At 42.4% G+C, this 21,209-nt stretch overlaps 1 protein-coding gene across 3 annotated transcripts in view; it reads left to right on the top strand.

Annotated features, from left to right (window-relative positions):
* Positions 1-21,209, top strand: part of ACOT9 (acyl-CoA thioesterase 9) — a 550,522-nt gene that overhangs the window by 88,854 nt on the left and 440,459 nt on the right. The window contains exons 3-4 of one of the 3 annotated variants that reach the window (XM_069204744.1): positions 14,392-14,418; positions 20,981-21,026. The exons of 1 other annotated variant lie outside the window; for it this stretch is intronic. In XM_069204744.1, coding sequence (XP_069060845.1) covers positions 14,392-14,418; positions 20,981-21,026 — 73 coding nt within the window. The remainder of the gene's footprint in view (positions 1-14,391; positions 14,419-20,980; positions 21,027-21,209) is intronic. One more of the 3 variants, XM_069204745.1, reaches the window with a different exon arrangement.

Raw genomic sequence — 21,209 nt, 5'->3', positions numbered from 1 at the left:
ATTTGGAATGCTAGCCTTTGTGACAGCCTCTGAGGCTGGAACTGGGGTTAAGACATTGATGCATTTTCCCTGAGTCAGTGGTCTTTCTTTAATGTCAGCCATCTGAACTGCAGTCAGTAGTTTTTCAGTGAATGCAAAACTCATTTCAGCATTGGAATATAAATGTGACTTATATGCATTCAGCTTCTCATCTCCATTGAAGATGGCTGTGTCACCCTAATTGAATGTGAAGAAAGGAAAGCCAATGGCACCCGTAATTATCCGAATGACTACATTTGTTTTGTTTTCACAAGCTTGTAGATGCTTTGCTTCAAGCATGTCAGTCTGTAAAGGTCTGAGTATTTGTGCGTGTTCTGGTGTCCAATGTTTGTTTGGAAAATCTGCGTGAATTAAGTAATAAAGTGGTTTTATACGTTGTGCATAATTGAATATGTATATTCTGCAAAAACTAAAGAATCCTAACAAAGATTGTAGTTTTTTGATGGTTTTCAGTGGTTGTAATTGCGCACACTTCTCTATGAAGTGTGATGTCGCTCTTCCCTCATTTGAAAGTTTGTATTCCAAAAATAGTCTCTAAGAGGCAATTTTTGTTTTGTTAAAGTTGGCTTTGTAGCCATGTTCAGCAAACCCCTAAACAGTGCGATCTACCCTAGCAAGATGTGTGTTTGTCACCATCAGTCAGATACATGTCATCGACATAGGACAATGCTTCTGAAAATGCTGAAAACTTCATCTTCAAAGAAACTAGCTGCAGTTAAAAACATGTTTGCCCTGTGAGACTCACAAACTCTGTACATTGTTCTTTTATCAATCTCTTTGGCCCTTGTTCTGATTAAACAACAGATAATACATTCAAGGTCCTCTGCTTTCTGGTAGTTGTGGGAGGTGGACGAGGGGTAGCCATTGATCCGATAAGTGGACAGGTTTTTGGTTTGGTTGTTGTTGCTTTCTCAGAAGACTTGGATTCTTGTTGTGATTCACTGGTTTCTGGTTTCTGCCATTTTTTGACACACTTTTTTCCAGGTTTTTTCCCCATTGTATACGACTTGTAGTACTTTTGTTGCAATGATGAAATATTTGATCCTTTTCACCCATCAGTTTCAATCTTTTATGAACTTCGTCTTGCCATATTTCTGCAGCATCTCAAACTCACTGTCCAGCCGCAGTTGATGTTAGCTTTTCTTTCCGATTAGTTTGACATATGGCACATTTTTCGCTGTTGGAGTCCCAAGATTTTGTAGTTAGCAACACTCTGTCAGGAAGTAAAGATCCTCTGTTACCACTTGCTTTGCTCATGTTTACAAATTTGAATGAACAGAAAACCTGAAACAAAAACAATATTAAAATGAATTACCAATATTATGGCTGAAACACATCATTAAAGAGCCGCTATTTTTGAAAATGGTGGAAGGATTGCCCTGAGGTGTTATTTTCTCTCTGTCAGACTACTTGACCCCCAAAACCTACGTGTTGACACCAACATGAAGTATATAGGTCTCATGGTGGTTCCTGAAATATTACATGATCACTGCAACACATCTACCATTTTGAAAAGTGTTGTCAAGAAGGAAAAAAAAAAAAAGAATAAATAAATAAATCGGCCCGGATTAGCAATGTCTACCCAAGCTAAATGACTGCTCTAATGATCCAAAAACACCAATTAAAAATGAAAATCTCTGGACAACAGTTATTTTTACAGCTGTATATTAAGGGGCCAGAAATATAGGTAGGAATCTCTAGAGCATTTAGAACTACACACAACATGGTTGGATTGTTTTAGCTTTTTGTAATGCTGATTACCTTGCTTTGTTTCATCTGCATAATTATCACAGCTCACTCTTTCAATGGTAAATTGCCATTGTTTCAATAAACGTACTGAAAACTTAACTCACATTTTTTGTGTCTGCCTTGGCATGTATGAGTAATAATACAAAAGGGGTAAAATCTGTTTCTATGGCTTCCCTGGGAAGTCGAAGTGTCATGTTCAGGTTGCCTTAATCACCTTCCACCCCAGTTGGTTTGGGGTTCTAGTGAGCCAGGAGTTAGGCCGACAGGTATTAATGATGTGGGTGGATTCAGTCTTTCTAATATCCTAAACACACAGTCCTATTACTATAGTAGGAACCGCATAACATGGCGCCACCAACTTATCATGGTCAGGTACTTATTTAATGGATATCCTGAGTAGTTTTCTCTTGTATACCCAAGATGCCCTATTCACCTTTATACAGAGATGTCTGTGGTGTTAGGGAAATATCCTCCTCAGCAGCGTAGGGAGCACCGACATTTGTTGCAGGTTGTTTAAGCTTGAACATTTACAAGGATACGCCACTTAGTGTTTTCCTTCTCTGAATTTAGTTTAAAATGGCTAATCCAGTCATTATTCCAATAAATTGTAGACATGCTTTCTGACAGCATTTACTTCTAAATGGGCTACCTAATGGGGAACAGGATGTAAAGTTTGTGGAAGAGGCATAAAATGTGTACATCCCTGAAATATTTTACTCATGCAGTTGAGAATAAGTTTCATATATACACAGCAGCCAACATTCCAGAACACAATAGAGCAAAGAACTATTTAAAAATACAGCTGACATATCAGGAACATCAAAATTAGTTCCAAAGCACCCTACCACATGTTGAACATGTTAGATTGGGTCACCACAATAATAACAGGGCAGCATGGCTAGTTCTAGCTGCCAACACACCATATCCATATTCAAGATTTAGCAGCAGTACACCTACGTCTATTATACAATAATCAAGATCCATTATATAGACATTTAACACAATTTGTAATGCAAACACTGAACACTGCCCCAACAAGGGCTGCTCCAGCTGTACAATAACAATTTGCTAAACCTGGGATTAACCCAATGACTATTAGTGCTAGGGGGAAATTCCGTAATGGATTGCTCAAAAAACATCAGCTGGAAACATTGTTTCTCCATTTGGGTCCCCAAGATAAACATAGAATTATCACAGTGTGCCTGCCACTTGGGATGATACCCTCTAATGATTGATAATTGAACTACCTGGGGTACCATTTTTGCTACAATATATTACATAACTCATGGTATTCCATCTCTTGTGGTTCTACCGGTGGTGTTAGAACAAATACAAAATGAATACGGGGCTGCCCCTGGCCTAGACTTGGAGATTAATTAATTGGCAACTTTGCCACACTGTAGGGGGACGTGGCCAGGCAAAATGGCCAAGTAGACACGTCTTGCCGGTGCTTCAGGCCCCAATGCAATATTTCTTCAATAATCCTGTACACCCTAACGAAGGTCAGTTCACAACCGGCACGGAGGCGATAAGAGAAGCTGCCCGGATCCTGCCAGACGAGTTTGAGGTGCTTCGGCAGACAGCGACACATCGCAGACAGGGAGCACACAACAGGGCTGCCATGCTCCCGCGTGCCAGGGGCCAGAAGACGGAGGTGCCAACAAAGGGACCCTTTGGGAGACAGAGTTTGCTGCTGCGAAGGGCCCTGTGACTGTTGGAGGGGCCGCTCTTGTCAGGAGGGGGAGCGGTGACACTCGAGGATCAGGCGAACTGAGGCGGCCTGGGTGGACATGGCCTTCCACCAGTGGTACGCCACAGTCACAAGATTATTTGCAACACAGCGACCGGATGACACGGGTAGGGTACCTGGGGGGTACTTGGTGTGGCTGTTAGAGGCCTGATAGGGCTGCCTGCTGGAGAAAACACTGGGGCCCCATCCTGCACCGGTGCGCAGTGGCTCCGCGGAGTGGAGGTTGCCCATACGCACTGATACAGAGTCTCGGAGGCTGGGGGAAAATCACCAGAGCGGACATTCCCTTGGTGATCTATATATCTATGGACTCCGCGGGGGCCTGTGGACATACCTTGCCCCTACCCCCCAGCCGCCTAAGGTAATACCACGCACTGGGCATGCGGACATTTTGAGGTCCCCCTGCTGAAACTTAGTGGCTTGGCTGTGGGGGTGCCTCCAAACCCCCGAGAAGGTCACCGCGCCCCCACCCCTGCAGCCCCAAATCTAGTGCCGGTCCACTGGTGACACTTTGATGTGTGCAGGACGCCTCGCTCTATCGGCGGTGGCCTGGGGGGTGGGTAGAATTCAGTGAGTGGCAAGATCCCCGGGGCAGGCGCACTAAAAACCCAGCAATTAAAGGAAGGCATCACTTCCACAACAGGATTTCTCCCAAACACAACTGACAGGGTGCATAGTGGTGGCCGATTATGGCACAGTACATTCTGAGGGGGCTCCAATTCAAACACAGAACCCTTTTATCTCATTGAGCCACCTCCCCGAATCCTTGGAAGAGAACACATTAATGGGATGAAATCCCATGAACACTTCGAGGCAGACCCAGAGTGTGGGAGGCACAGGCACGATGTAGCCTGAGGGAAGGCATGGTATGAACTTTAGACAGAAAAAGGGGAGAGGTAATTGGAAACAAAACAAAAACCTGTGTGCGCTTTGCATTATCGCTGCACGACCATTGTGGCACATATTCCTCACAATAGACATTGTTTTAATGTGTGATAAAGAGAGTTGGGGCGAGGTCAAATGAGAGTCCCAACCGCTGAGACCTGCTTAGCCCATCAGTGGGCGCTCAGCGAACAGGGACTGCGGGCACCGGATAAGTTTCCAACTGAACAATGATTATCCCTACTGTGACTTATTAGCCGTGGGGATGGGGAATTGGGGCAGCGTTCACCGGCCCCATGGATACGTAGTTATATCCATGGGGAGTAGGGGCCACTGCCCGTGGGATGGAAGGGGTTAGGTTGACCCCAATGGATATTGTGATTTACTATTGAGACCGTTTGTACTACAAGAATTTAGTACCACTCTCCTGCTGTTTACTCAAACTTTGTTGTTAGTATTGTAATCATTGTGCTTGTTTGAAATGAGGACTTCCGTATTTTGGGTCACTAAGGAACAATAAACCTGGCACCAGCGTTTAAGCCAGCTCGACCAACCACGCACTTTATCATGGGTGACAACATATCGACCGCACACTCTACATTTATGTCGAGGAATGTAAGAGGGTTCGGGAAGCCGGTGAAACGTCACAGAATAATAAGCGGTCTAAAAAAGGTACGGAGTAACAATAGCTGGTTTGCAAGAAACACCAATGGGGAGACTGTATTAGGGCCTTACAGAAGAGATGGAAAGGGACACTAGTGTCTACCTTCGATTTGGTCTGCAGTAGAGGCACTTTGATGAGGATAGCCCCGGGGACTCCATTCAAAACCACCAGGCAAGTTATAGATCCGGATGGCCGTTATACAGTCATTGAAGGTACCTTAGATGTTTATTCGTTATGTGAGAATTAATATATACGCACCCAATACAGACACCATATTTCCTGGGATTGGTCATACGCAGGGCCCATATTTCACCCGAATCAGAGATTCTCCTCGCCAGGGATTTTAACTGTGTGCTAGATGAGACCCTTGATAGGCATCTCCGCCCCCTCCCACCTCCTCCGCCCAGGAGCGAACTAAACCCCATGCCACGACAGTGCTTCGACAGACTTTTCGGAGCCTAATCTTAATAGATATATGATGTAACCGTCACTCCCTATTACGCACGTACTCGTGCCATACCCTGGCAGCTAACACCCATAGCGGCCTGGACTATTTTTTTCCCTTAGGCCTCCACTGCCCACCATGTCCCGATGGTCCAATATCTGGCGAGTTACATATCTGACCACTCACCTCTCGTATTATCCCTCTGTAGGCGACCACCCAAAATTCCACTGTGGTGCTTAAACAGAGCCCTTAACAGACTCCCTTTTCCGAACCATGACCGAAGAGTTGTTGACTGAGTATTTTGAGACTAACTGGAATACAACATAGAACAGGTCTAATGAATGGGACACCATGAAGGTGGTCATCAGAGGGCAACATAGTCCCACCTCAGTGGGGATGCAGTGCACTTTAGAAAGGGACCTATCTAAACAGGAAACTGAAATGGATGGAACAGCAGCTCACCTTGGGTGCCACCCTAGCCCCCTCCTGGGACAGCAAAAACATAAGCTAATGGAATAATGGAATCAACTAGATAAATATAGTAAAAAGAAAGCAAGACTCCCTTGGTATTGTGAAGGGGATACGTCATGTAGATTATTAGCTTGAGTGATCAGATTGGAAACAATTCCCTCTTCAATACTTTCAATATGAGATAATGCTGATAAGATATACTGCACACAACACACAATTAATGCTGTCTTTACCGCTGACTTATAGACATTGTACGCTCCTGGGTCGTGAAGAAGACCTAGTGGACTATTTAAATCAACTCTCTCTGCCAAAACTGGCCCAAGAAGACAGGGAGATACTAGGGGCCACAATTACCAAGCAAGACCTGCAAGAACAGGGCACCAATTGATCAACATGTGGGTACAGAAATGAGGGAAGAGAAGGGGGGGAGTTTGTCTGCAACCCACTTCATACCCACAATAACAAATAAACCATGAGTACAGGCACCTTTATTTAATACTGGCTTATTGAGAGGATTAGACCGTTCTTGCATGGAGCAGTGAATGTTGTTAACATGGAAATCGAGCTGGCAGGGTGGCGATTATCACTCTTTTCCCTGTTCTCGTTTACCAGACGATTGAGGGACCCCAACATGGGCTTAGCTACCAATCTAGTTTAACAAATGAGCACACAATTTGGAGAGGTAGGACTAATGGCTTGCTCATCTAGCGCCTCGGCGCAAGCCTCATCGAATGTAATACTGGAGGGACCATCATATGATCTTTGCCACAAAGCCAAATCTAGAGGCAAAGCAGGTGCAAGAAAGAGAACTGATGGCATGGCCATTCCCAACAGGCCAGGTTCATCTTTGCTCATCTCTTGCACAAAGATTAAGGGTATATTGGATGTCATCTGTAACAAGGTACTGGAGCTCCTGAATAATAACCATGATTCCATTGTCACTTGTTTGGGGAGGATTGAGAGTGAATTAACCATGTTGGGGTCGGATTTGTCTGCCCTCCTATCAGAGGCTGGGCGAGGAGAGGCTTCTTCTGTAGGGTCTGCACTGAGCAGCTCCTTCCCCCATCAGTCTGAGCCGTTAGCCATCCCCAAAGCCCCCGCTCCCTCTGAGATCACTAATTCCAACTAGGAACAGGTACCATACTGCCCAGGAAGTGAGGGCTCAAGAAAATACAGGGGGTAGAGGTCCTGAGAGGGTTATAGGCAGAGTGAGTAACCCCCCAGCCTGAACCTCCACCCACACAGGCTACCCCTTTCCCCAGCTTCTACAGCTTATGGGATGGATCTGAAGAATGTATCGACCCTACAATCCCACCAAAGAGAAGATAATTTGTCGCTGAAAAATAAGGTAACCCACTGGCTTGGGTCAGGTATGGGTTGGTTGTCTGATCTTTCAAGGGAGGTTATAATGGTCAGAGGGTCCCCCTGGGTGGTTTCGGGTGCTTAGGATGTGGCAGGGGACTGTGAATTGGGTAATTTAAAGTGACCTCCCACTGCCAGATCTATTTAGAGATTCATTTTTTTTTTTTTTTTACGCAAGCCGTCTCCGTCCCCAAACTCCATCCAGGTATTACCTTTAGGTTACTTTTACAGAACGGTTGTTCTCTGTGCAAGACATGAGAAAGTAATTGAACATCACTAGAAGGCTGTGAGCTCAATCCACATTATGGAGGCAAGGAACTCATTTGAAGCACTCACGTCTCTGGAAGAGATGATTTGACTCTCTACCGCCGAGTGTTTGGAGGCTCGGTTCCATGAATATATTCTTAAGGATTGGTGTGAATCTAATGACCCTTTGGGTCAAGGGGAGCAGGATGAGTCTAGACTCAGGTCCCTGTATGGTGGGAGGGAGGCAGTTTTGGAAGGGTCTGAGAGTTATGTCGTGGAACATCGCTGGTGTCCATTCTAAACTTAGGAGCACAGACTAGCTCTGAACTTTAAAAAAAAAAAAGCAGATATTGTCCTATTGCAGGAGATAAGTGCAATTGAGGATTTTGGTATAAATGTTTTTCACACAGTAATTAGCTCTGCTGCTCCATCTCAGGCGGGCAGAGCTCAGTTGGGGCTTAGCAGTTCTATGGTCTGTAAAATTAACAGGTACCTCGTAAAGAACAATCCCTTCTAGGGCCAACTATCAGCTGGCTGTATTGCAGACCTCATACTGTTTTGATGTGGTTTTGATCAACCTATATAACAATGTCTTTGATTCTCGTATAACTTCCATTGTCGAAAATCTGCAGAGCGACCTTGTGTCTTTCCTGGATAGTTATAACAGGGAGGTACTAGTTGTCGGTGGGAAGGGATTTTAACACAAAGCTTTGTGGAAATGCAGATCCCTCCTCATGCTGCCTGGATGCATCAAAGGGGGAGGAGCATATACATTTCCAGCATACACCTTTGGGGAAGGCCTTGAATAGATTGCTGACCTCTAGACTCTTGTGTTTTTTGCCAAAGATTATAATGCCCTGTGGGCCTCTCCCCTCCCTACTTTTAACTGTCCCCTAAGGAGTAGTGAGATTTACTGCTTTTTAATGTTACAGGATTTAGTTGAGCTAATATTTGATCCTTTTGTTTCAATTTCATGTGTTAGCGACCACAAATCACTTACTTTAGTGTTGGACCTTACACTGGCTGGTGGATAAGGGAACCTGGTCACCTCCTGCTCATGAAACAAGGGTGTCTGGCTACAATAGGAGAGGGTAGATAGGGACACCTTTCTGGATAAACATGTGTTGGAACAGTGGTCCATTCTCAGTACTTAACCGGGAGGAGGGGGCACCAGAAGAGCTCTATAATGCTTTCAGAACTGTATCTTCTACGGTGGAGCAGGTATTGAGGCAGTCCCAAGTTTCAAAGAATCCCCCACCTATATGCTGGTTCGATCATGTCTGTACAGTGGCTCACGAAAAAATTAAACTGGCTCTTTCTACTAGACCGCGCTGCTCAAAAAGTGATATAGTGAATGCCAGAAGAAGCTTCACATCTACCTTAGAGGCCGTGAAGTCTGTCTTGAGAGAAGAAACTTTGGAGGAGCTGTCAAAAGCCCCTGTTATAAAGGAGACTGCACTATTCTGGAGGGTTGTCAATTGACTGTTCTTTTCAGGGTATAAGAAGCCTTCCTTAGACACTGTTAATAGTACTTCATTTCGGTTTTCCAAAAACCATAAAAGCAATACATACATAATTAATAAAATAATTTCAATCAATAAAATACAGTGCACATAGTATAAAAACAAGAATACTGATTATCTAAGAATGACATTCCCATAAGAACATTTGCCATAAAACTGAGACAATGCAGCTCTCCCTGTCAACTTTTTGTACGGATTCTCCATGCACATGATAAAAACTTAGAAACGGCAAAAACGATGTGTTCTGTAGTGTCATTTCTAAAAAATTATGCTCAATACCCCCAATTGTGATATGCCTAATAGCTTGCAGACACCTCCACCTCCTTCGAGGTATAATATAGGTTGGGCAGAAGAACAAAAGATGGTCTTCAGTGGTCACGCAGAATGGGCAGTGTGTGGATGCAGAACCTTTCTTACCCCATTTAATTGTAAGGGAATCCAGAGGCAACATACCAAATTTGAACTTCATATACGTTTTCGCTTTTGGGGGCTAATCCTATCCAAAAACTATTCAATGCCAAAAAACACATTTGTATCGTAAAATTATTTCAATAAGACTGCCCCCTTTTTTGCTGATTCCATGTTTGTTGCATCATATAATCCTGATACGCTTGTTTCAGTTTAATAAGGATACAGGTTCCCACACTTCTGGCATTCCCGTTATTTACTTAGGCTTTTGATTTCCCTCAACCGAGACACTGTTATTCCAGTGGTGGCATGGGTTGCCCACTACAATAGTATATTTAATCTTGACTTTAGAGCCCCTACTCAAGAGGGTAAAGAAATATATTATGGGAACCCAGAGCTGTATTTCAATCTTGCCGACTCTGTTGAAGCCAAGGACTTAATTATCGCCCTTGTGCAAAGTGAGGCGGGGAAAAGGCTCAGACCTGATGGTGTTCCCCTAGATTTCTTCCAAGACAGCATTGCATTGTGGGTCACAATTCTGGCAAATGTTTCAAAGCTTCCATTAGGGGGGATCTTTTACACACGTGGAAAGGAGAGGTAGTGGTCCCCATCTTTAAGAAAGGAGACTACCATGATCCCCGCTGCTACTGACCTATTTCCCTCTTAGACGCTCCCTCAAGACCCTTGGCAGAATTTTAGCAAGGAAACTGGAGGATTGGCTGGAGTTAATGGCATCCTCATCCAGAGTTCGATACGGGTTTCGGCCCAGACTGGGGACAGTCGAGTAATGCTTGAATCTCCAGTTAATCTTTGGCAAGAATGTCAAGACTAGGAGAGGTTCCATTCACCTAGCATTTATGGACTCTCCTCAGCCTTTGACTCAGTTAATAGATTTAAGCTCTGGGGAGTAATGGCAAGGATGAGAACTGACCCTTCTATAGTTGACTTGTTGCAAAGAATGGACTGGAATTGCTTTATGGGTCAGGTTTGGTATGAAGTACGAACTCTCTCCTGAACTTAAATCCTGTATGGGAGTCAGACAGGGGTGCGTCATGGCCCACTTGTTGTTTCTCATTTACATCAGCGACCTTGAACTGAACCTGTGCAAAGCAGGGAAAGAGCTCCCCAAAGTGAAGTCAAGGACCTTGCAGGTTTTAGTGTACGCCAATGATGCGGTACCTATTTCAAGAACCACAAACAGTTTACAGTGTCTTTTAAAGTCCTTTTATAGTTTTATGAGGGGCTCGTCTTACCAACCAAATCTCTGTAAAACCTTCGCTATGAGTATTGGTCCAAGAAAAGTTAAAACTCAAACGTTCCTTCTGGATGGTAAAGAAATCGAAAAGGTCAAGACTTTTAATTACTTACGTATCCCGCTTGACCAAATTTTGAATTGGCGCAGACTATTTTCCAATAGGGTCAATCAGTCCAAAAGAACCGCTGAAGCAATTTTCAACTTGGCACGCCGGCTAGGGCAAAAACCAGTGTGCGAGGTGATTAACTTTTACAAAAGTAAGTGCACTTCGGCAGCTTTGTATGGAGAGGTGGTGTAGGGGTACAAACGTGCTTTCCTTCTAGACAGGGTCGAAAACAATTTTCTAAGAAGACTTCTCGCTTTTCCACAAGCCACTCCCTCTTTTATGTGCCACTCTGAGGTGGGTTTTTACCCCCTGGAGGACATTATTTTTTTTTATTCCTTTTCAAGCAGTACAATGTGCATCACCTGTAAATGAGACATAAATCATACAGTCTTTCGCCTCCCCATTACCTGGACTGTCCACAAATAGAAAATACACATGACATTTGCATTGGTGCACTTACACTATAGACATACCGTACTGCAGATGATATCGCTCTGCTGGACCACTCCACAATTGGCTTACAAAAAGCATTACAGCTTTGCACAGATACAATATGGCAAACAAAATGAAGGCAAATGCTACGAAAACTGAAGTTGTAATATTTGGTAGGTCATCGAAACATCAACATTCTCTCTGGAAGCTGGGGCCACTTATCAGCAGCACAGATGCGTCCGTCTATCAGATTTGCGTCTTCTTTTTTGCGTGTCAGAAAACCACTTTTTGTACAATCCTCTATTTGTAGCCTTTGCTGACACCTGTTCAGTCACTCTGCGCAGCTGTTTCCCTTCTCAAAAACAGAAAAAAGCGAGCTGCTCTCCATGCGGAAGCGACCATTTCCCACCATGGGTTACTCAATAAACTCATTTTTACATAACATTAATAATTAGACCCTTGTGGTTGTCAAATGTGTTAAATAACTTGAACCAAGGGTCAAACACAATTTGTATTATTTCACTATGTAAGTTGGTTTAATTTCTTAATTACCACTGGTTTTGCATTAGGCACCAAATTAATGTATGATTATTTTATTGTAACAATGAAATATTACTGCTGGTAGAAAGAGGTGGTGAAACTCTTAACTACTAGTAAAATGTTAACAAAAATATTCAGTGTAATGAAGCATACATGTACCTTTAAAAATCGAATCTTTCTTGCTTCTTGAAGCAAATACTATTGCCTTACAGCCCGCTGCCGAGGGTCTTTACCAACCGGTATAGCCCCAGGCAGAAGGGCTACAAGGCTAGTTGAACATTTCACCCACTAAGGATAGAATGTGCTAAGTTTACAAGTATTTGCAATGCAACGGGTCTCGCATTTGCTCGAGTTAGGGCTATTAGCGGTGTAAACTCCTAAACTGACTTTTCTTGCCACATAAATTGAGAATGAAAAGTAAAACAGTTTCACATAAGCGATTCGAGGTGCCACGGCCGCCATGAGCATCAGCCTGAAGAGACACACAAAAGGAAAAAGAAGTTTACTTGCAGCCAAACTTATCGGCAAATTTGCCATTAGCCATGTAATATGGGCGCGATGGCCAAAGCCGGAACAAAACCTCTCCAAGAAGGGACAAACCGAAATCATTTACCAATGTCATCAAAGGATTTTTGAAGGGCAAGCCCTCGAACGAGTGGTAGTGATGGGCGTGCGGTGGGCATAGTTAAAAGCCCAGATACATCCCAACACTTCGGAAAAGCAGCGCTTGAACGCTGCTATGCTCAACCAAAAAAGAAAGAAATATGAAGACAAACATTGGAATGTTGGAGCTCCAGGCTTATTCCAGTCGTTATAACCTTGGAGCTACTCCATTGTCTTCAGCGGAGCTCTTAACATTCCAGTGTTCAAATTGGTGGTGGCTTGATTATGGAACGGCTACAGTGCCAGTACTCATTTATCAGTTAGGTGACCAAAGTCTTGTTTGGCTGCAACAAAATTTAAGGAAGAGAGTGGAGGGTAAAATGAAACACCCATATACTTGTTTATAATTGAACATTACTTTGGCTGTCGTTAGTATTTTAAGCCAATGCGTTGGCACAACAAGACTGCTGTTAATTTTTCAATCAAGCTTTACAACTTTGGTGCAAAGACCCCAAGAAAAGTAACACCCGTGGAATCAGAGAAATCCGAGTTACTTGTGCGTAATGATAGATACCGCTTATGATGAGGTCCTGAGAGTATGGTGCTCAGTTTTCGGTTGGCAATACAAAGCAGAAGTGGTGAGGAAGCAAGACTTTTAATACATACTTGCATTTGGATTTAAATTTACACATTAGCTTTCTGTAATAAACATTGGCAAAACAAGTGGGTATTGTTTTATTTTTTCAACAAGCATTGTTGAAGCTTGAAACTGAAAATGCAAGCCCTATAGGCTTTACTTCTGAATGAAGATGCATGCCAAACCTATCAGGTTTGGCATTATACCTAGAGAAGAGGCCCTTAAATGTCTTCTTTTATTGGAAATGGAAAGGAACAATATCAAAATAAACATGTTTTAAGGAAAGAGAATACACGGCTTCAACATATACAATTGCAAGTTCACGTTCGCACGTCTAATTATTTGTGATTGTTTTCTGTGTCCTAAATAAATGTGCTGGAGCTGGGTTATGGTAGTGACGGTTCTTATTAAATCTTTGTGTATGTTTAGGAAAAAGTCACCCTACCAGTGGTAGGTATTACCAGTCACTTTTAGGTAATTACCTCTATTCTGCATTTATAGTAGCTATTTACTGGCGTTCATTTAGGGACACATTTCCTCACACATTTTTTAGGTTCACCACCATACCGGATCTTGATTTATTCTGATTATCTGATAAGATAGCAGCATCACCAAGAAAAATCGTAGAAAGCAATTAATGACACACAGAGGACCGATGTAAGCAAAGGTGAGGAGTGAGGGAGCAAGGGATAAGGTTGAGTGAGATCAGTGTCTGGGAGTGGTGTCTGAAGTAGGGCACTATAGGAAGGGAGGTGGGGATGACCAGAAATAAAGAAGGGGACACAAATGGCAAGGCAGAAGAGTAAGGGAGGTGGGAGGTTGAGGAGGAGCAAAGACTGAGAGAGGGCAATAAGATGTGTTGGACTACTTGAAGCCCATCACTAAAGCCTAGTGGGACATTGTAACCTTACACAGAATGATGTGTGTTTAATTAAAAGTGCATCCAAACAATGGCAATCCTTGAAAAACACGAACCCCAGAGACTGAAAGGAACTGACCCAAAGCCGCCTCTTCACACTTTCTGTACTTTTAAAGTATTCATGACCTGGGGTCTCCCAGACTGCTGAGGTACATTACCATGAACAATGTTGCCACACGCATCGAGTACTGTGTTTTCTCATTATGCTTCCTCGGAAGATTGATACTCCATTGCTGCTTCAAATTTAGGTTTTGCATAACGCACAAATAAGGTACTTTTAATCTGCGTTTTTTACTTTCTGTTTAGGAAAAATTTGTTTTTCTTTTATCTCTCACCGCATTCCCTTCCTTCTCTCCACAGGTCATGTTCCTATTCATGTAAACGATGGTGTGTGGTAGTAATATGCATGTTTTTTTTTAACTATTAACTATATATGTTACACTTCTCTTACGCTTCTGTGCTTTGTGGTGTAGAGGGTCTAAAAAGACTATCTTCATTGCTTTTGCTGCAACAACGATCTATTTGCAACTGGAGATGCAGTTTTCATAATTTCACATAAGAAAACAAATTCCATCCAGAGTGTGCAGCCAGGAAAAACAGTTTTGAGATCTATGAAATTGTTACAGATTTATTTTTACCAGGCTTTGTTGTAAAATAAAGTGTAACACGGCACAGGGCTTTTTTGCTAATCGGTGCAGATGATGGATTTTAACTGCAGTCAGCAAACATAAACACGTTTTGTTTTTCTAGGTAGGGGGCACAAATAATTATCAAAAACGTGTTGTCACGATTGTCTTGAGCTCTGTGGCTTGATTTATTTTATTATCTTGTATTTCTATTCAACACCTTTCGGTTAACCTTGACGTTGGTAATGTGAGTTACCAGTTTTCATTCCAGTTAGAAGGTGTTGAAACCAAGTCTTTTCCAGTGACCATGAAGGTTCGTATGGCAGGAAAAATTACCATCACTACTCTTAGGACATCAGTAGGAGGTCTCTTTTAAATCCCATGGGCCCAGGAACAGCAGTTATCAGCCCTGTAGGAAATATTAGATCTGTTGGGAAAATAACGATTTATATTTTTTTACCAATAGATTTCAGCAGTTAAAATAGCCAAAATATTTCGGAAAAAGTCTGGGACAAAATAAGGAATTACTAGGAAAATACAACCAAAAATGACAGATTCTTCCTGTAATTTCATATTTCTAAGGGTGAGGAGTCTCCAAAACCTCACTTGAACTATCCTAGTAAGTGTTCCTCCCCCCCAGTCGTTAGATACTACCACAATCTATAACTCTGGCAAGGGGAAGGGGGGTGGGGCTGCCAGGAAGTTAACAAGGGCACTTATAATGGACCTGTAGTGCACAGGCTTAGATGTGCCTACTGAAATATGTTTTGCCTGGGAACCTGACCTGACTTCTGCCTGTGAAGCTTAATAAAAATTTAGAGGAGATGTGTTTGTATATCAGGTAGTCTCCTTCCATTTCTCTGCCCCAACATGCCCTCCCCTCCACATGCACCTCCCCTATTTCTACATGGGGTTACTCTAGCTAGATTTAAAACGAGGCTCTTGAAGGAGCATTCAAGTAAAGGAAGCATTTAATTTCCTTATTCTTAAGTTGGATTTGTTCATGTTCCCAGTTATTGCAAGCACATAACCAAGCATACAAACATTTGGGAGGTGGTGAAAGGAAAGGCATGGCCATATGTTTTGTTGGGTCAAACAGGCATCCATTGTGGAGTGTTTGAAGAACGTACGGGCAAAATGTCATGTAGTTCTCAACAGATTTTATCTTTGAGATCTCATATCTGTTTCCAAGTTGGGTCTTGGTCAATTCAAGAAAGAGAAGACTTGACATGCGGAAGCAAAGTGACGTGCAGGAGTGTAGAAGCTGGCTTAGAACAAGGCCATCACTACTATCATTCTTTGCCAAATTCATGGAAGGCCAGAGTTCTCTAAACTTCATTCATATTTTTGTATGTTTCTCCAGATGGATTTTAATAAAGTATAGGAAAATACACTGAATTATATTTATTTCTTCACTTTTTTTAAATTAAGTGTCAAGACAGAATTGCAAAGACGGCATGGCACAGTATCCTTCCTTACAGAGACACTTCATAGGTGAACTAGCGATAATTGCACCTATCTCACTCAGTCAAAGATCAACTCATAGGACTCCATCCCTTAAATCAATACTGTTTGTTTTTTATTAATTGACATTCCTCTGAGCAAGAATACAGCTTGACTTTGTACAGCATAAAATGCATTTTGTTAGGGTGTAAGCATCAAAACTCCTCTGACATTTTCTCACCTTCATTGCAGAGGTGCTTGTGTTCCTCATTTTATTGAAACGTGTTAATTCTTTGGCATCCCATTTCTCCAAATCATACCGCTACAGTGACAAATTGTGGGCTCAGTAGGGACTCCAAGGCCATCTGTTATTCTAGGCTGAAACAAATGCTAGGACTGTGACCTTCATATTTTTTTCAAATTCTTTTCCTAGGGCCTTCTCCCAACATTTGTTTCCAGTAACTCCACATTAATTCACATTCACATTCCCACACTATATGTGTGTAGTCCACTTTGTCACAGGTGGCTGCCTCTGTTATTTCAGAGTTCTTTGTGCAACCTTACCTACATTTGAAACATCATATATAAACAGGTGAGTTGAAGACTCTAAACAATGGCTTCCTGGATACCTCCTTTGTGTACATCATATTATTTAATAATCTCAGAGTTCTTGATGTTTGTCACGTACCTGTATTTTTACAGTGTAGTAATAATCCCTTTCCTGCTGTTGTAAATTGACCGTGTCCCTAAAATAGAATATCTGTGTATGGGCACCCTGCACCTGGCTTGTCGTTTGTCTGAATCTATACCAGTTTAAATACTGACAATACTTAGGTTAACCTCATTCCATTGGGAGCAACTTTATCCATTTCTAACTGTGTTACATAGTTTCTTGTCTCGCAACAGCAAGATCGAGGCCTATGTTCATGTATGGTTGTTTCAGTTTTGCCAATGCTTCACTATTTCTTCCATTACTACAGACCAACCTTCTGAGGACAATGCATAGGTCCCTAAAAAATTAGAGCTGTCAGATAAACATGGATGTTATGGAAGACATATAAGAATCTTGGAAGAACCACCATTTTCCTCAAAGCCACTGTTTCCATAATCAGTAGTGGTAGCTTAATCCATAACTCCCAAATTTTTCAGAACCATCAGTGATCCAGTACTTTCCCACCTGAGTAAAATAGCTATATGCCCAACTATCTGACCAAATTCCTAGCTTGCTGCAGCTATAACACCAACAGTATCCTATCTGAAAGTCCACTCGGAGAGGGAAGAGGTTAGAGAAGATATGTAGTTACACACAGGTATCAGGATAGGAGAAATGTGTATTCTCCCTCCTTCACCCCTTTTTTGTCATGTTGAAAACATTTTCTATTATTAGAAAAACCCTAAAACTGTATTCCTGAGAAATCAGGATCTTTGGTGCACTTTCCTAGGCTTCTTCCATTCCTTAGACCTATGTACAGTAGGGAAATGTTTACATGTGTGGGAAAGAGCATGACCAGTGTTGGGGAAAACATTTCCTTGTTTTTCCATCAACTTGAATGGGTACTCATGCAAACACCTATTCCCTCCCACACACACTCTTTTGACTGTGGAAAAGGTAGCTATGCAATAGATGTTCCACAGTACATAAAGATTCCATTTGTGCCTCCCAAATGCACACACACAGTTCTGTGAAGCAGCTCCTGGTATAATTGGATGTAGTTTTTGCATACGGAAACATCATTTAGAAGTGTTTTAAAACCTGACTCCTCAGAGAACTAGCCTGAATGTTATGCAATTCAAGTTCCATTGAAACAGAGCCTAGTGGATTACATGAGCAGAAGGAGTTTATGATTTTTGTCCTGGAGTATTTTTCTTGCCTCCATTGAGAGGCAGGCTTGCATGTACATGTCTTGCCTCATGAGGAACTGCATTTGTTGTGAGAAACTATAGCCCAATTAGATTATTAAAGATGCTGCCTAAAACAACTACATGTACTTCCTTCATGGACATAAGTGTCTATGCTGTTGTCTTGCACTACTGAAATTAAAATAAGTCTTGCAGTAGGGGAAGAAAGTTGACCTGGTGAATATGAGACTTTGATGGTCTCTTCTAGAGGATGAGCTGAGGTGGCTATGGACTTGGGACATTACTGTTTTCATTTCATGTTCTTTTCAGACTGTCAACCTTGCTGAGAATAGTTAGATTGTCTAGAGAATTATATTGATTCTTGAGGTATTGTTTTGGCTTTGGAGCCAGCAGAAGCCCCAAGGTTACTTCCCAGATTCATAATTGTTGAATTGGTCTACTCATACTTATGCTGGTTTGGAATTGGATGTTTTGATCATTATATTATCCCTTACTCCCTCCTACCCCCACCCTCCTGCTCCTTTCTCATTCACCTGTTTTTTTAATACCATGGTTCTGTGTCTTCCTACCTCATAGAAGGTGCTCAAGACAGCGTGTTCCCTATTTGAGTTACTCCTTAGTCAATAGATCTTTGTTACACGTGTCTCAATGGTGCCTAGTCTTTTGTAAATGGTGGGAAAGGGTTAATGGGATGTTCTAGGTGGCCTGACACTTACACTTCAAAGGCTAATGGCCTGCCGTCACACAATGGACTGCCAAACCCCCTACTGGGACCCTGGCATACATATCTGTACTGAAAGGGGACCTTGTGCACTTCAAAAACCACTCTTTGAAGTCAGCCCCACTTCAAAGGCATTTTTGGGTATATGAACTGGGTCCCTGACCCCACCAAATCACACTTCTGTACCTGAACCTGCAACATGTCGAGAGGAACTGCCTGGCTGCCCAAAGGACTCATCTGGACTGCTTTGCTGAGAAGGACTGCTGCCTTGCTGCCCTCTGACGTGCTAAGAAGTGCTCTCCAAGGGCTTGGATTGAGCTTGCCTCCTGTTTTCTGAAGACTCAGGGTCAAAAAGACTTAATCTCTCCAGGAAACTCCTTGTGTGCCAAAAATCGATGCACAGCCTGCTGGAAATGACACGCAGCCATTTTGCGACTGAGATATCGCTGCATAGCCGAGCCAGAACAACGTAGCCCGACTTGCTGAGCGAAGAATCGACTCAGCGTCTGCCTGGTGGCCGGAAACTTGACGCATAGCCGATCCTGAACGACACAGCTTGACTTCCCGAGCGAAGAATAAATGCAGCGCCTGCCATGCAACAGAAAATTTGACACATCACCTACTGGATCAGTGCAGCGCCTGGCACCTCTTCATGTTTTAGGATTGTCCCGCATTGTCACTGGGCGTCAAAAAGATCTCAGTATCGCAGTGAGGAACCAAGGCTGCTCAATGGAAATCGACTCAAAGCCCCTTGCAGAGTGGAAAGAAATGACTCATCGCCTATGTCGTGTTGGAAAATCCGGCGCACGCCCTATTTTTCCACGCATCTCCTCCTCTGCGATCTCCGTGCGTGTTATTTTTGACGCAAACCAGGTACTTTGTGGAAACAAGAGACAACTGTTGATTTCTAAGATTTAAGACAGTTTTTAATCTTGCAAAAGTGATATCTCAATTTGTGCTGTTTGAATCTTTATCATTTTGACCTTATTTTATTCAGATAAATATCATATATTTTCTAAACCTGTGTGGTGTATTCTTTTGGTGTTTTCACTGTGTTACTGTCTGATTTATTGCACAAATACTTTACACAATGCCTTCTAAGTTAATCCTGACTCCTCGGTGCCAAGCTACCGGAGGGTGGGCACAGGATCATTTAGATTGCGTGTGACTTTCCCTAACTAGGATTGTGGTCCCTATTTGGACACGGGTTTATACCTCTGCCAACTAAAGACCCCATTTCTAACAGACGCATTTGCAGGCATAAGGCAGATTTGAAAGAGTATCTAGTACAGTGGTGCCTTTTCATATAATCAAATATGCAAGATAGTTAAGTACTACACAGTATTTACGTGCCTGTAAGAGAGCTGACCACGTTAACTGAGTCTAATCCAATTTTGACCTTTATGTTGAAAGCCGTTTGCTGTTTTTTAACTCCTTTCAGAATAAAATATAGTTAGCGGCGGCAAAATCCGCCCAGCTTTTTTTTCTGCATTAAAAATCAGCCTACAGGTTCGAGGTTTTCTGCTGTGAAAAACCCTTTCTGGTGACAGGCCAGAAAATTATCTTATTTGTGGAGCCACTGGCATTATTTTATATTATTTATTTTAATTACTTGTTATGTACCAAGGAAGACTAAATACATTCTTCCTTGGTCTCTTGGTTGGGCTATTATACATGTCAGCCACAGAAAAACACCTGTGGAGATTATTTCTTCCAGGGGTTGCTGTCGAGATAGCATTAATAGCTCAAATGTTATTGCCCATGCAAATGTTCTATAAAATATTTTATTGTGTTAAACAATGTTTTAGTGTGGGAGTCCGAAACATTTAAAAGCTTTTCTTACATGCATGTACATTATATTTTTCCTAATATGCCTACGCCTTTTCTTATTTCTTCTTTACTTATGCATGTGCATGCTATTTTTCACAACCTTAACTTGCACGCACCTTGTGTAACGGGTTTGTTTAGGCTGGTAACATAGATCTCAAGTTGATTATGTCAGTCGTGAATAACTCTTGAAGTAGCGTTTATTATCAGGTCCTTCTGATACTTATAATCCTGCATTTATAATGGGAAGTGCCAAAACTGCACGTTCCAAATTGCAAACGAAAAACACAACTAAAACAAAATAGGAGTAAATGACTTAAGGTACTTAGCCCTGACCTGAGACAACTTGGGATCGTTGATATAGTGCATCCATTCAGCATACGACTGAATGGGTCTGTTCTTTATCCATCGTTCTGTTTCGTGCTCATTTCCTTCAGAGATTGTATTAACTTATTTCTTTTTTTTGTTTCAGTGCGCAGTAGATTGAGGGCTATAGTAGGAGCATCTACAAATTGGAGGTACTGTTATTGTAGGTGTAACACTTTTGTTTCCAGCCGAAGCCCTTAAGCCAAAGAAACGAATGTGTTTTTTATGTATCGGAAATTAAGTGGTTTCAACCTAGTCTGAGATATCTGTACTTACCTGTATGGCTGATGGGGTGACCATCACAACTGTTGAAACGTGAGTGACCACCCTTGAAC

This window comes from Pleurodeles waltl, chromosome 8, assembly GCF_031143425.1.
Source record: "Pleurodeles waltl isolate 20211129_DDA chromosome 8, aPleWal1.hap1.20221129, whole genome shotgun sequence".
Lineage (NCBI taxonomy): Eukaryota > Metazoa > Chordata > Amphibia > Caudata > Salamandridae > Pleurodeles > Pleurodeles waltl.
The sequence above is the reverse complement of the archived record's forward strand: the minus strand, read 5'-3'. Positions and strand labels throughout refer to the sequence as shown.